This window comes from Sphaeramia orbicularis, chromosome 24 (genome assembly GCF_902148855.1).
Source record: "Sphaeramia orbicularis chromosome 24, fSphaOr1.1, whole genome shotgun sequence".
NCBI classification, from domain to species: domain Eukaryota; kingdom Metazoa; phylum Chordata; class Actinopteri; order Kurtiformes; family Apogonidae; genus Sphaeramia; species Sphaeramia orbicularis.
This window is the reverse complement of record NC_043979.1, coordinates 38,913,954-38,928,126: the sequence shown is the minus strand read 5'-3', so window position 1 is coordinate 38,928,126 and position 14,173 is coordinate 38,913,954. Positions and strand designations below refer to the sequence as shown.

Below are 14,173 nucleotides of genomic sequence, written 5' to 3'. Positions count from 1 at the left end.
GGTCCATCTCATGTCATTTAAATAAGAAGGTGAGTCCAAACTTTTGCCTGGTAGTGTATGTCTATTTTGTTTATTAACTATTCCATGATCCAAAAAAAATTAATTTTAGTTGAAAAAAAAAGTCTCTGTTTTAAACGTCTGGGGTCACCAGAAATTTGTGATATTAAAATGGGGTCATGAGGCAAAAAAGGTTGGGAACCACTGACTTAATTTGAGCTTTTATGAACATCTTCATGATCAGTAAATGAAATACAGCTGATTTATACTGATAAAATGCACAATACAGAGGATAATATAATAATAAATGGTGATAAATCACTTAAGAAATGTTAGATAGAGAGAAAATTTCACGTGAGAACTGACATAAAAGTAACTCTGGGCCTTTATGGGTTAAAGGTTTAAACTAGGGATGCAACAATTACTGGTATAATGATAAACCGTGGTAAATTCCCGACGGTTAGTATTACTGTTTAAATTCTAATTATCATGATAACCGTGTTTGATTATGGCACTTTGAGAGAGAGAGAGAGAGAGAGAGAGAGAGAGAGAGAGAGAGAGACCCTAAAACAACTCAGACTTGATCTGGAAAATGGTCAAACACTGTCCATAAGGTGCCATTTTTAATGCACATGTGTATGTTTGATGTTTCCATGTTAATGTTTGAATGTTTCTGCAACAGAAAGTACAATGTGCCTTTTATTTTCTTTTATTTTTTGTTCTTTTTTTTTTTTTTTTCAAAATACAACTTGGTCAAATTATTTCAGTATGTGTGTATAAGTACTTTTTGAACATTTCGAGCACATTTCAACAATACCATGATAATAATGGTAACCGTGATAATTTTGGTCACAATAACCGTGATATGAAATTTCATATCGTTACATCCCTAGTTTAAACCAAATCCACATTGATAGAGTGAGAGAAAGTCAGGATGAGGTCAGTTTATCAGCTCAAACGTCTGCGTCTGACGTTGGCCGACAGCTTCGGCAACAAGACGGGTTTATCCGAGGACATGATATGATGTTCGCCTCTACCTCAGCGGTGACAGTAATTATTCCTGCCATCTAAACCTTCAGCCTGTCTGTTAGGTTGATACATTTTAACTCAAACAGAACAGCAAAGGTTGGCTTCAGATTGATCCCAGAGGACTCTAATGGGGATAGATTAAAAAAAAAAAAAAAAAAAAAAAAACATCTCCTGCAACTAAACTCTCTTTTCCGCGAGCCATCTGTGTGTTCAGAAGATCGCAAAATGTGTGTTTTTGCCAAAATCCTCAACCTCTATCACTGTTCTCAAGCACGACGCTACTAAACTCATCATTCCTCCTAAATTTGTCTGAACGGCTCTCGTTAAGATGTGTCATTGGCTCGCTCACACTTTGGCACTTCACCGCCTCATAACTCCTCATTTTGCTTTTTTTTAATTTTCTTTTTTAACAGTGTTTCATCTCAAAAGTTAAGAGTTTGAACATAGCGATGCTGACTAATATCGCCAAAAACACATAAGCAGCAGAACAGAAGATGGATTAGACGTATCCTAAATTGATGACACATGACGGCTAAAATTTACTTAGGGGGTCAAATGAGTGGCCATTTTTGTCCAAAAAAAAAAAAGAAGTTGTAAGAAATGCATAGAACTGTGTTGAAATAATGCTGATACATTTGACCACATTTCAACAATATTGCGATAATAATGATAACCGTGATATGAAGTTTTCATATCGTTACATCCCTAATTGTATAGTTTATCATCATACTAAAGAGTAAATAACAATATAGAATTGTTATTTCTTAATAAAAATGCTTATTATTAGAAAACTGTTGATTTCAAAAGTGACATGTGACATTCTTCATGTATGTATTGGCGTAACATAAGCAGGATGGATCAGCACCATACTCCATGTTGAACCTGTAAAAATAAAACGTGATATGTAGGATAGAATCTGCTAAGAAAAATTGGGGAATCTAAAAGAATAGAATATTTGTTTTTCAGGTAAATTCAGTTCAAATATAACTTGGCCATTTGTGACATGAAAATATAGCATTAATTGTGATGAAATTGGACATTTTTGAGCTGAAAACAGTTCATATGACCATCAACATGTTGCAACAGAACTGAAATCCTGTCAATTTGCAGAACTTGCATTTACCAACACAAAGTTCCTTTCGATTGATTTCTTACACACAAAGACAGAAATAAGACCTCTAAGCAAATTTTAGCCGATGAGTTATTCAAGCCGACTTTGATTGATACGTCTTATAAATAACGGGCTATTCCGATTCGTCTTTGGTTTGTACGCTGTCGTCTTTTATTACCTGAGGGTCATGATGTGGCCGTTGGCGCAGAAACACGCCACGCACACGCCTTGGCTCATCTGCACCACGTCTGCTCGGAGGATGAAGGAGGTCTCGGTGATACTGTGTTTGTAGATGCAGGTCTGGGAGGGTAAGGACATGACTTTGGCCTGCTTTTCCGAACACACCACGGCGTACTGGCTCTCGCTGAGGTCCTGGGAGGTGGAGGGGGACACCGAGACCGGGCGGCGCTTACGGACCTTCTCTCTTTCTTCGCCGTCTGCCGTAACGTTGGGTTCGTACCAAGGTTCGAACGCAGGGGGCAACTGGGAACCTGTGGAGTCCAAAAACGCCATCCGCAAAATGCTGCCTTTCACTCGTACCAACATGCCTGAAAAATAGAAACGGAGACGACTTTGTTACGAAGGCTGTCATGGCAAATGCAATTTTAGTGACTATTTTTGGTCATTTTTTTTGATTTACATGAATGGTCTCCCTATGGCACATGTGTCAAACATGCGGCCCGGGAGCCAAATGTAGCCCGCCAAAGGGTCCAGTTCGGCCCCTGGGATGTTTTTGCCAAGTGCAAAAATTCCACAGACTTGAATTGAATTAAGCAAAAAAAAAATAAAAAATTTGCTTGAATTCAGGAAAAAATCTTGAATTAAGCCAAAAAAAAAAAAAATAAAAATCTTGAATTCTGTAAAAAACTCTTGAATTAAGCCCAAAAACATCTGAAATTTAGCAAAAAATATTCAATTAAGCCCAAAAAATCTTCAAATAAGTAAAAAAAAATCTTCAGTTAAGCCAAAAAAGATCTTCAATTAAGTAAAAAAAAAATTTAAAAAAATCTCGAATTAAGTAAAAAAAAAAATCTTCAATGAAGTAAAAAAAAAAAATCTTGAATTAAGCCCAAAAAAAATCTAGAATTAACAACTTAATTTTTTTCCCCTTTGTTTTAGTGCAAAAAAATAACATTAAATTATGAAAATATTTACATTTACAAACTATCCTGAAACAATTAAATGTGAATAACCTGAGCAAATATGAACAACCTGAAATGTCTAAAGAAAATTAAGCACAATTTTAACTATTTTTCTGCCTGTTCCTCAGTGTTTAGTGTCTTTGTAGATCTGATCCAATAATGCACATGGAGAAATGAGAAGATGAGGCAGACTATTGTTAAAATTGCACTAAATTTAATTTAACTGAAGATTGTTTTTGGCTTAATTCAAGATTTTTTTTAACTTAACTGAAGAATTTTTTGGCTTAATTCAGGATTTTTTTTTTTTTTTTAACTTAATTTAAGATTTTTTTTGGCTTAAGTCAAGATTTTTTTTTTACTTCATTGAAGATTTTTTTTGGCTTAATTGAAGATTTTTTTTAAACTTAATTGAAGATTTTTTTTTTGGCTTAATTGAAGATTTTTTGCTAAATTTGAGATTTTTTTTTGCTTAATTAGAGATTTTTTTTACTTAATTGAAGGTTTTTTTTTTGCTTAATTCAAGATTTTTTGCTAAATTTGAGATCTTTTTTGGCTTAACTGAAGATTTTTTTTACTTAATTGAAGATTTTTTTTGGCTTAATTGAAGATATTTTTTAAACTTAATTGAAGCTTTTTTTTTTTTTTCATTCAAGATTTTTTCCTTAATTCAAGCTAAATTTTTTTTGCTTAATTCAATTCAAGACTGTGGAATTTTTGCACTTGGCAAAAACATCCCAGGGGCCGAACTGGACCCTTTGGTGGGCTGCATTTGGCCCCCGGGCTGCATGTTTGACACCCCGGCAGTACAGTGTTGTAGTCTGAGAACATAGTTTGTATTCAATGAAGACTTTCACACAAAATTCCCAATTTTTTAAGGTCTGGAAAACAGCAATTCAAAATTCTATACTTTTTAAGACTTTCATAACCTTCACAAACACCCTGCTTTATCTGGTCTTCACACACTATAAAAAATTAAACTCAAATGCATCAGTTCATACTAACCTGTAGGTGAAATTATAACCGGCTGCAGTTGCCGTTGCTCTCCAGCAGGTGGCATCGTGAGCGCTAAGGCGAGCACGGTGCCCAGGGACGTGCCCACATACAGGCAGGGCGTCAGTGTGCTGTCCCCCTTCCGGGCAAAAGTCTCACAGAAGTGGAAGGAGGAGATGGCCTCCCGGGCTTCCTTATCGATGCTGGTGACGCTAGAGGAGCGTGAGCGGCTGAAGGAGTTGTCCCGGTGGTCTAGAGGGTTGGCACCCCGCGGCGGGCATACAGACAGGAGGACAGTAAGGAGAAAACAGAAAGAGGTAAAGCACCTGCAAAGCACTGACGGCTCACAAACACACCACACAGATGAGGAGGACACGACTGAACATACGGGATTAACATGGGAACCGAAAGAATAATACGAAGGCGCATTAGGACCACATAAGGAAATGAAAACACTTGTCACTACGAGCATAAAGGCGTAAAATATCGAGATAAAACCTGTAATTTTATGAAAATAGTCAAATACAAAAAGAGACATAAATTTATGAGAATAAAGTCCTAAAATATTGAGATAAAACCTGTAATTTTATGAGAATAAAGTCGAATACAAAACGAGACATAATTTGACGAGAATAAAGTCATAAAATATCAAGAAAAAACCTGTAATTTTATGAGAATAAAGTTGAATTCAAAAAGAATCATAATTTTACGAGAATAAAGTTGTTAAATATCGACATAAAACCCGTAATTTTATGAGAATAAAGTCGAATACAAAAAGAGACATAAGTTTACGAGAATAAAGTCCTAAAATATTGAGATCAAACCCCTAATTTATGAGAATAAAGTCCTAAAATATTGAGATCAAACCCCTAATTTTATGAGAATAAAGTCCTAAAATATTGAGATAAAACCCCTAATTTTATGAGAATAAAGTCGAATACAAAAAGAGACATAATTTGACGAGAATAAAGTCATAAAATATGGAGAAAAAAATGTAATTTTATGAGAATAAAGTCGAATAGAAAACGAGACATAATTTGATGAGAATAAAGTCCTAAAATATCGAGATAAAACCCCTAATTTAATGAGAATAAAGTGTAATACAAAAAGAGACATAAGTTTACGAGAATAAAGTCCTAAAATATTGAGATAAAACCCCTAATTTTATGAGAATAAAGTCCTAAAATATTGAGATAAAACCCCTAATTTTATGAGAATAAAGTCGAATACAAAAAGAGACATAATTTGACGAGAATAAAGTCATAAAATATGGAGAAAAAAATGTAATTTTATGAGAATAAAGTCGAATAGAAAACGAGACATAATTTGATGAGAATAAAGTCCTAAAATATCGAGATAAAACCCCTAATTTAATGAGAATAAAGTGTAATACAAAAAGAGACATAAGTTTACAAGAATAAAGTTGTAAAATATCAAGATAAAACCTGTAATTTTATGAGAATAAAGTCAAAAACAAAGAGTGCCATAATTTGACAAGAATAAAGTTGTAAAATATTGAGATAAAACCCGTAAAGTCGAATACAAAAAGACATAATTTTACGAGAATAAAGCCATAATCTTTTGAGAATAAAGTCATAGTTTTAAAAAACAAACTCAATTTAATGAAAATAATGTTGTACTTTTATGAGATTAAAGTTTTAATATTTTGAGAATAAAGTCATAGTTAAAAAAAACAACAACAACTCATTTTGTAAAGAAAATAATGTACTTTTGTGAGATTAAAATTGTAATATTTTGAGAATAAAGTCATAGCTCAAAAAAACTCATTTTGTAGTGAAAATAATGATGTACTTTTGTGAGATTAAAGTTGTAATATTTTGAGAATAAAGTCGGAGTTAAAAAAAAAACTAATTTCGTAGCAAAAATAATGTACTTTTATGAGATTAAAGTCATAATATTTTGAGAATAAAGTCATATTTAAAAAAAAAAAACAACCTCATTTTGTAATGAAAATAATGCTATACTTTTGTGAGATTAAAGTTGTAAGATTTTGAGAATAAAGTCGCAGTAAAAAAAAAAAAAAAAGAGCATCTCATTTTGTAAGGAAAATAATGTCATACTTTGTGAAATTATAGTTGTAATATTTTGAGAACAAAGTCATAGTTAAAAAAAAACCCCTCATTTTGTAATGAAAATAATGTCGTACTTTTATGAGATTAATCTCGTAAAATTTTGAGAATAAAGTTGTAGTTTAAAAAAAAAAAAGTAATTTTCTAACAAAAATAATGTACTTTTATGACATTAAAGTCGGAATATTTTGAAAATAAATTTGCAATTGTACAATAACAAGTCATAATTTAGAAATTGTAAGCCTTAAGCCTAGTTGATGACAGTTTCCAGTTTCAGCAAACGCAACAAGTGAAGTGACGGTGGGCGGGGCTAGCAGGCTCAGTATTTGGCCGCGTGTAAACCCCTAACGAAAGCAGAAACTCAAAAAATGGTCCAAGTTCTTCATTATGTGACAAGTGGGGATGACTTCATTTTTGTAAATCATGGTATTTTTCCCACCTGTTTTTAAATTATTATTCTTGTAATATTATGGCTTTATTCTCAAAATATGACGACTTTAATCTCATAAAAGTACAAAATTATTTTTGTTAAATCATAAATTTTTTTTAAACTACAACTTTATTCTCAAAATATTACGACTTCATTCTCATTGTGACAAGTGTTTTTATTTTCTTATGAGGCCCTAATACGCCGTCATAGAATACAGCTCTGTTAAAAATGGATTATTTGTGTCTAAAAATGGCGGTTTGGTTCAGAGTTTACGGCAAAATAAAAACATAAACAATCCAACAGGTGAGTCCGGTTTAAAGAATCTGTCTAAAATCAGTGGATGATGAAACAAAAGGTAACCTCAAGCTGTATAAACTTAATATTTTTTCTTTTTTTTTTTTGCCTCCACACAGGAATCTGGAAAAGAAAATCAGAATTATGGGATTCCCTATGCATCAAGGGGACATTAACTAATAAAATGATAAATGATCGTGTAATATTTGCTTTGGTAAATATAGCAGCATCACCTAAAACCTAAAATGATGACATATACAGGTGTACATGTTTAGTTTTTTTCCACATAGTAATCATTTGCATCCCAGGATAGAGGTTTTATTTATCTAAAATTATTGGACACTAATGTTTCATGGTACTCCGAAAAAAACTAAACAAAAAACAACAAAAAAACAAACAAAAAAACCCCAGATAAATCAACATATCATAACTTGCGCCACTTTTAATTCGCGTGTTATCTGTACGCATTAAAAGCTTTCCGCGTGTATGTTCACGCAGTTCCAACCTGAAACGATGCGTCAAATATCGGACACTGAGGGTTAATGTTGTGCGAACCGGAGATCTTAAATTGACATACCATCAAATGGCGTACAAAAACACGCGAAAGGTCAAAAATGCGTACATATAGCACGCCAAATGTACGGAAAAGGGTTAGGGCCACTGGTAAAAATAAAAATACATAAAAATTAAGGTCCAATATTTTTATTGTTAGTATTCTGAGAAAAAAGGCAGAATTCTGCTTTTTTCTTTCTGACATTTAAGGAGAGTGTCACTTTCTCTTTATATAAAAAAAGAGATTTATATAAGATATTTTTGCTTGAATTAAACAAAAAAATCTGCCAATTGAACAAGTCAAAATTATCTTGGTAAGATTTCAATTAAGCGAAAAAAAAATAAAAAATCTTGAATTAAGCAAAAAAAAAAAAAAAAAACAAGAATAATAATAATTATTTTAAGAATAATTTTCACTTGTTCCGTTGGCAGATTTTTTTTCTGCTAAATTCCAGATTTTTTTTTTGCTTAATTCAATATTTTTTTTTGCTTATTTCAAGATTTTTGTTTTTGTTTTTGCTAAATTCAAGTTAAAAAACCTGCTAAAAAAAATCTGCCATTTGAACAAGTGAAAATTCTCTTGGTAAGATTTTAATTAAGAAAAAAAAAAAAAAAAAAAATTAAGAATTGAGCACAAAAATCTAAAAAAAACAAAAAATCAAGACATTTTACCAAGATAATTTTCACTTGTTCCATTGGCAGATTTTTTTTTTTTGCTTAATTCAAGATTTTTTTTAATTTATTTTTTGCTAAATTCAAGTTAAAAAATCTGCTAAAAAAAAAAATCTGCCAGTTGAAAAAGTGAAAATTATCTTGGTAAGATTTGAATTAAGCAAAAAAAAAAAAAAATCTAGAAAAAAATCAAGAAATTTTACCAAGATAATTTTCACTTGTTCCATTGGCAGATTTTTTTTTTTTTTTTGCTCAATTCAAGATTTTTTATTTTGCTAAATTCAAGTTAAAAAATCTGCCAATTGAACAAATGAAAATTATCTTGGTAAGATTTGAATTAAGAAAAAACACCAAAAGAAAAAGAACAAAAATCTTGAATTAAGCAAAAAAAATCTAGAAATTTTACCAAGATAATTTTCACTTGTTCCATTTTTTTTTTTTTTTTTTTTTTGCTAAATTCAAGTTAAAAAAAAATCTGCTAAAAAATCTGCCAATTGAACAAGTGAAAGTTATCTTGGTAAGATTTGAATTGAGAAAAAAAAAAAAAAACATCTTGAATTAAGCAAAAAAATCTAGAAAAAAAATCAAGAAATTTTACCAAGATAATTTTCACCTGTTCCATTGGCAGATTTTTTTTTCCTTAATTCAATTTTTTTTTTTTTGCTTAATTCAAGCAAAAAAAAAAAAAAAAAAAGTGAAAATTATCTTAAGATTTCTTGAAATAAGATTTTCAAGATCTATTATGTAAAAATCAGTTCTTAAAACTTACTCTTTAGGTGATTATGTCTTATTTTAAGTGTGATGAGACATTTTCAGTAGAAATGAGAAAAATACACTTGGTAAGATTTAGATTTTTTCCAGTGAATAAACAGAGTGCAGATACAGGAAATCTAGAGCGCGAATACGACACTCCTCCTGCATGCCATAAAGCGAAAGCGACACTCTTCCTGAACGTCAGAATTTTATTTTTTTTTAGAAATCTGAGTAAAAAGTCAGAACTTTGACTTTAATCTCAGAATTGATTGATTGATTGATTGACATCTTCATTTGTAAATGACAATCTAAAATCAGAAATGCAAATAAATGATAATCAAGAGAACGAGAACAAAACAAAACGATAAACTTAAAACTGCAACGTCTTAAGCCTCAAAATTTACACGAGCAAAAAGGAGTAGGAAGAAGTACAGACATATCTAATCCTACCCCTTCAAACCTAATAATAAAAATATATATTGGATCTTAATTATAACACTGGTCTGCAAGAAAAATGTTTCCAGAATAAAAGTAATAAAATTTTACCACATGAGAGTCACTGATAAAGAAAAATCAAGTCAAAAATGCTGGTTGGCTGAACTTTCCAAGATACAGCCTTGGGTCAAAATGTGAAATTCAAGAATTAACGAGAGAATGGGTTTGACTCAAAAGGAATATTTGTGTCAGAGCTACAAGATCTACTTGAAAACACTGTCTGCACATTAGAATGCATTCACTTTACAGGTTCTATTTAGTGGAAGATTTATAAAACTATTATATAAATGTACATAAACCAATATATATGTGGAATAACACTTAATCATATACCTTGAAAACATCAGCAAACCAGCACTTTTGTCATTTATTTTCCAATTAATCTTATTAAAATACATAACATTTAGCGCATTTAATGTCAGCACAATTTAAATCATTTCTAAAAAAAATTGTAGACCAGTACCATTTTTTTCCCCCCAGTGGCTCTAATCCTCTTTCGTACAAATACAATAAGAACTGGCTTGACATAAAAACACCGGATCAGTCTCAATAAATGTACTTTGCATGTGCACATTTTAAAATTTCCTTAAAAAAAAAAAATCAAAAAATTCAGTTTCATCCAAGAGTATTGACAGTTAAGGTATTTGGAAAACACCACATATAAAAATAACGTTCCTTCTATTCTTATTGAGCATATTTTAAAGGAACCAATGGCTGAACTTTCCAAGGTACAGCCTTGGGTCAAAATGTGAAATTCAAGAATTAACGAGAGAATGGGTTTGACTCAAAAGGAATATTTGTCTCAGAGCTACAAGATCTACTTGAAAACACTGTCTGCACATTAGAATACATTCACTTTACAGGTTCTATTTAGTGGAAGATTTATAAAACTATTATATAAATGTACATAAACCAATATATATGTGGAATAACACTTAATCATATACCTTGAAAACATCAGCAAACCAGCACTTTTGTCATTTATTTTCCAATTAAAATACTAAATTATTAAATTATTAAAATACATAACATGTAGCACATTTAATGTCTGAAGCAAATCATGGTAACACTTTACTTGAAGGTCTAGTTTATAATGCATTAAGCACACATTCATAAGACATTATAATGCATTTATAATGCATTATAAAAGTCATTACAACAGTTTATGATCATGTACAACAACTTATACCAAGGTTAATAAAGTATTATAAGTGTAGGTATAATGTATTATAAATTCAGCTTTCATAATGTTTTATACATCCATACCAAAGCAGTGTGAAGGAATTTATTTTTTTAGGTGGGGAACTTTTGTTAGGTTTTGTCACTGGTCCCTATACCCATCTATTTTAGGGATTTCTATTAATTAAAAAAAAAAAAAAAGTATGTGTTTGAATTAAAGATTTAGAGCTGCCACATTATTTTTTTATTTATGTATAAAGCAACATGTAACACTTCTATTTACTGTCTCTGTTCTTTTAATGTTTTGTTTTTGCAAAATAAAGAGTTATTAAGAACACTTGGGTGTATAATTTTTGACTTACACTTTACTTAGAGCCAGCAGATACTGCTCATACGTCATCATACTTGTGTTATATCATACAACTGATAATGTGTTCTGTAACCCAGGACTTGAGATTCTTCCTACAAACACTGTTGTCACTTTGATATGGATGTATAAAACATTATGAAAGCTGAATTTATAATACATTATGCCTACACTTTTAATACTTTATTAATCTTGGTATAAGTTGTTTTACATGATCATAAACTGTTGTAATGACTTTTATAATGCATTATAAATGCATTATAATGTCTTATGAATGTGCACTTAATGCATTATAAACTAGACCTTCAAGTAAAGTGTTACCCAAATCATTTCTAAAAAAATTGTAGACCAGTGTAATTTTTTTTTCCCCAGTGGCTCTAATCCTCTTTCGTACAAATACAATAAGAACTGGCTTGACATAAAAACACCGGATCAGTTTCAATAAATGTACTTTGCATGTGCACATTTTAAAATTTCCTGAAAAAAAAAAAAAAGTTTCATCCAACATATTGACATTTGAGGTATTTCAAAAACACCACATATAAAGAGAACGTCCCTTCTATTCCTATTGAACGTATTTTAAAGGAACCAATCAGACAGAAAAAGGACAAACATGAAGAACACAGAATAGAAAAAAGAGGAAGCTGCAAAAGTCGCTAGAAAGCTTTACAGTGAAATGGAGTGTGCATAGCTTAGCTTAGCACCACTGACCTCTATCGCAACCCCCACCGAGGTCAAAAAAGTGGGAGTCGAGGCACTAGAGAACATTTGGCACTGAAGTCCATGAAGTCCAGTTTAAGTATTTGGATTTGGAATTGAAATCAGATCAGTGCTACTGGTGTCTCATGCAAACTTAGGATAAACATATGCATCGCTTGCCAATTTTGAGGCTAATAACCAGATAAAACTGGACCAGTGAGAATGTGGAATGTGAGTCCAGTCGGTGGTTGAAATATAAACTGCATTTCATACAAATTGTTTGGAGACACGAAGTCAAGGCTTACCCAAGTCTGGCTTTAGCTCAGTAGGCAAGCTTAATTTCCGTGACATCTTTGCTGGAAAAAAGAGAACATCCCTCTTTACAAACACACGTCTAAGCTAACACACGATGCCATGCAAAGCTAGATTAACCAGTACTGGGCTAGAAGAGTGCAAAAAAGCTAAAATACACCAAAACAACGACAGGTTGTGCTTGAAGGGAGGGGGTTGAGTTTATAGTCTGAAAGAGCCAAAATGCTTTACACAAGAGAAGACATAAGGACTCGGAGACGACCCTGTTTATCACAGAGGCATGCTGGGACAGAAAACAAACAGGACTCCCCCCTGGTCACACAATAACCCTGGAAGGAAGAACGAGTGGAGGAAGACGTGTGGTCAGAACTGCACAGCCATTCAGGACCGTCATGCCACCGAAAGAGAGCATGCACCGAAAAGAGAACCAAAAAAAAAAAAAAAAAAGAGACAAGAAACGGAAAATACTGGACAGTAGATGGAGGAAGACAGTGGAAAAGATGGTTAGAAGGCACTGAGATAGTCTGCTGTTGATGACCGGAGGATACTGGGGTTTTAGTTTCAGCATTTTAACAATTTATTTAAGACACTTCTCCGTCCTAAATCCACTTCTTCATTTAAGGCACAATGCACTCAACTTTTTGCTGTTATTCATAACACTGGGTTACAAAAAACATGTTTTTTGCAAGTTGTCTAGGTTTTTTCAACTGAATTAGGACCATTTTGCACCGCTAAATCCAAAAATGACATCTGTTTTTTCTCAATCAGGTCAGGTTTTTTTTTTTGCTAATTTGATTTTGAAGAATTTGATCTTCTCACAAAATATAATAATTAATACCAAAATAAGATTGGTAAGCACACTTTATGAAACTTGTGACTTGATTCCTGTTAGGTACAATGGTGTATTCACTGCAGATGTAGCAGAATACATCAGGCTTATTTTTGCAAGATCTTCTAGTCGAAGCCATTTCATTCACCTGTAATATTAAAAAAAACATTAATCATAAACTGGCAAAAGTAAAATCTTCAGAACTCGTTTATTGCAAGAAATAGGAAAGAATTTCGTATCGTATGATGTGAAAATGCCCATAAATGTAAGCAAAAATGTTAAAAAGCCAATATGTAGCATAGTTCAGAAAGTTGACCTGATTGAGTAAAATTAATGTGATTTTTGGATTCAGCACACCAAAATTATCCTAAATCAGCTCAAACAACTTAAACAATAAATTTGTTGTTGACCAGTGTAATCATCCATTCCATTAACCCTTCAGTGTCTGGGTGAGCATATTATGCACACTTTGCAATTTATGTAACAAAAATTTGTATTATTTTTCACAATTTGTATTAAGTTAGAATTCAAAAATTGTTCATTTTTGCATGATTTTTTAAATTCTGCCCATGCAGCAACTATAATTTGTCCATTGTAAACAAAAGAAAATGACAACACTAGTATATGTCTATAATGTGTGAAAAAAATACACTATTACTCCCATTATAAACACAGATTACTTTAATTTTCACATGAATTTTTCAATTCAATTCAATTTTATTTGTATAGCCCAGTATCACAACAAGGTTATCTCAAAGGGCTTTACAGAGTCAGCTGGATGTAAAAACCATTGAACCATTCTTTTACCCTGTGACGTCACTTTTGCTATAATTGGAACATTTTTTAGGAATTTTTCAAATCTATTTTTTCCCCTTTTACTTAGAATGGGCAAAATTTTAAATGTCTAAAAACATCAATTTTGTTTCAATTTACTTCAGAGTTGGCACATATATAGAGGCAGTTGATATGCTGACATTAGCACATGCATAGACATGATGACATTAGCTGGATCGATGCTAAAATAAGCTATACTACGTGCAAGGGGCGGGGTTTGTTGTGGCTGGAACCAGTTATTGAATTTATGTTTAGTACCAAAGACAAAAGCAACAACATTAAGCGTTAGGTTTAATCTGTAATGTTTGATTATTTTAAACCTTGATCATGAATTCATACGACCATTTAGATCAGGGGTGTCAAACATATGGCTCGGGGGCCAAAACACGCCCACTAAA

General features: G+C 32.0%; 1 protein-coding gene across 1 annotated transcript in view; it reads right to left on the bottom strand.

Annotated features, from left to right (window-relative positions):
* Positions 1-14,173, bottom strand: part of stxbp5a (syntaxin binding protein 5a (tomosyn)) — a 457,988-nt gene that overhangs the window by 42,326 nt on the left and 401,489 nt on the right. Inside the window, exons 21-23 of the mRNA XM_030128552.1 lie at positions 12,106-12,156; positions 4,282-4,563; positions 2,316-2,685 (exon numbers count right to left, since the gene is read on the bottom strand). Of these exons, the coding sequence (XP_029984412.1) occupies positions 2,316-2,685; positions 4,282-4,563; positions 12,106-12,156 (703 nt within the window). The remainder of the gene's footprint in view (positions 1-2,315; positions 2,686-4,281; positions 4,564-12,105; positions 12,157-14,173) is intronic.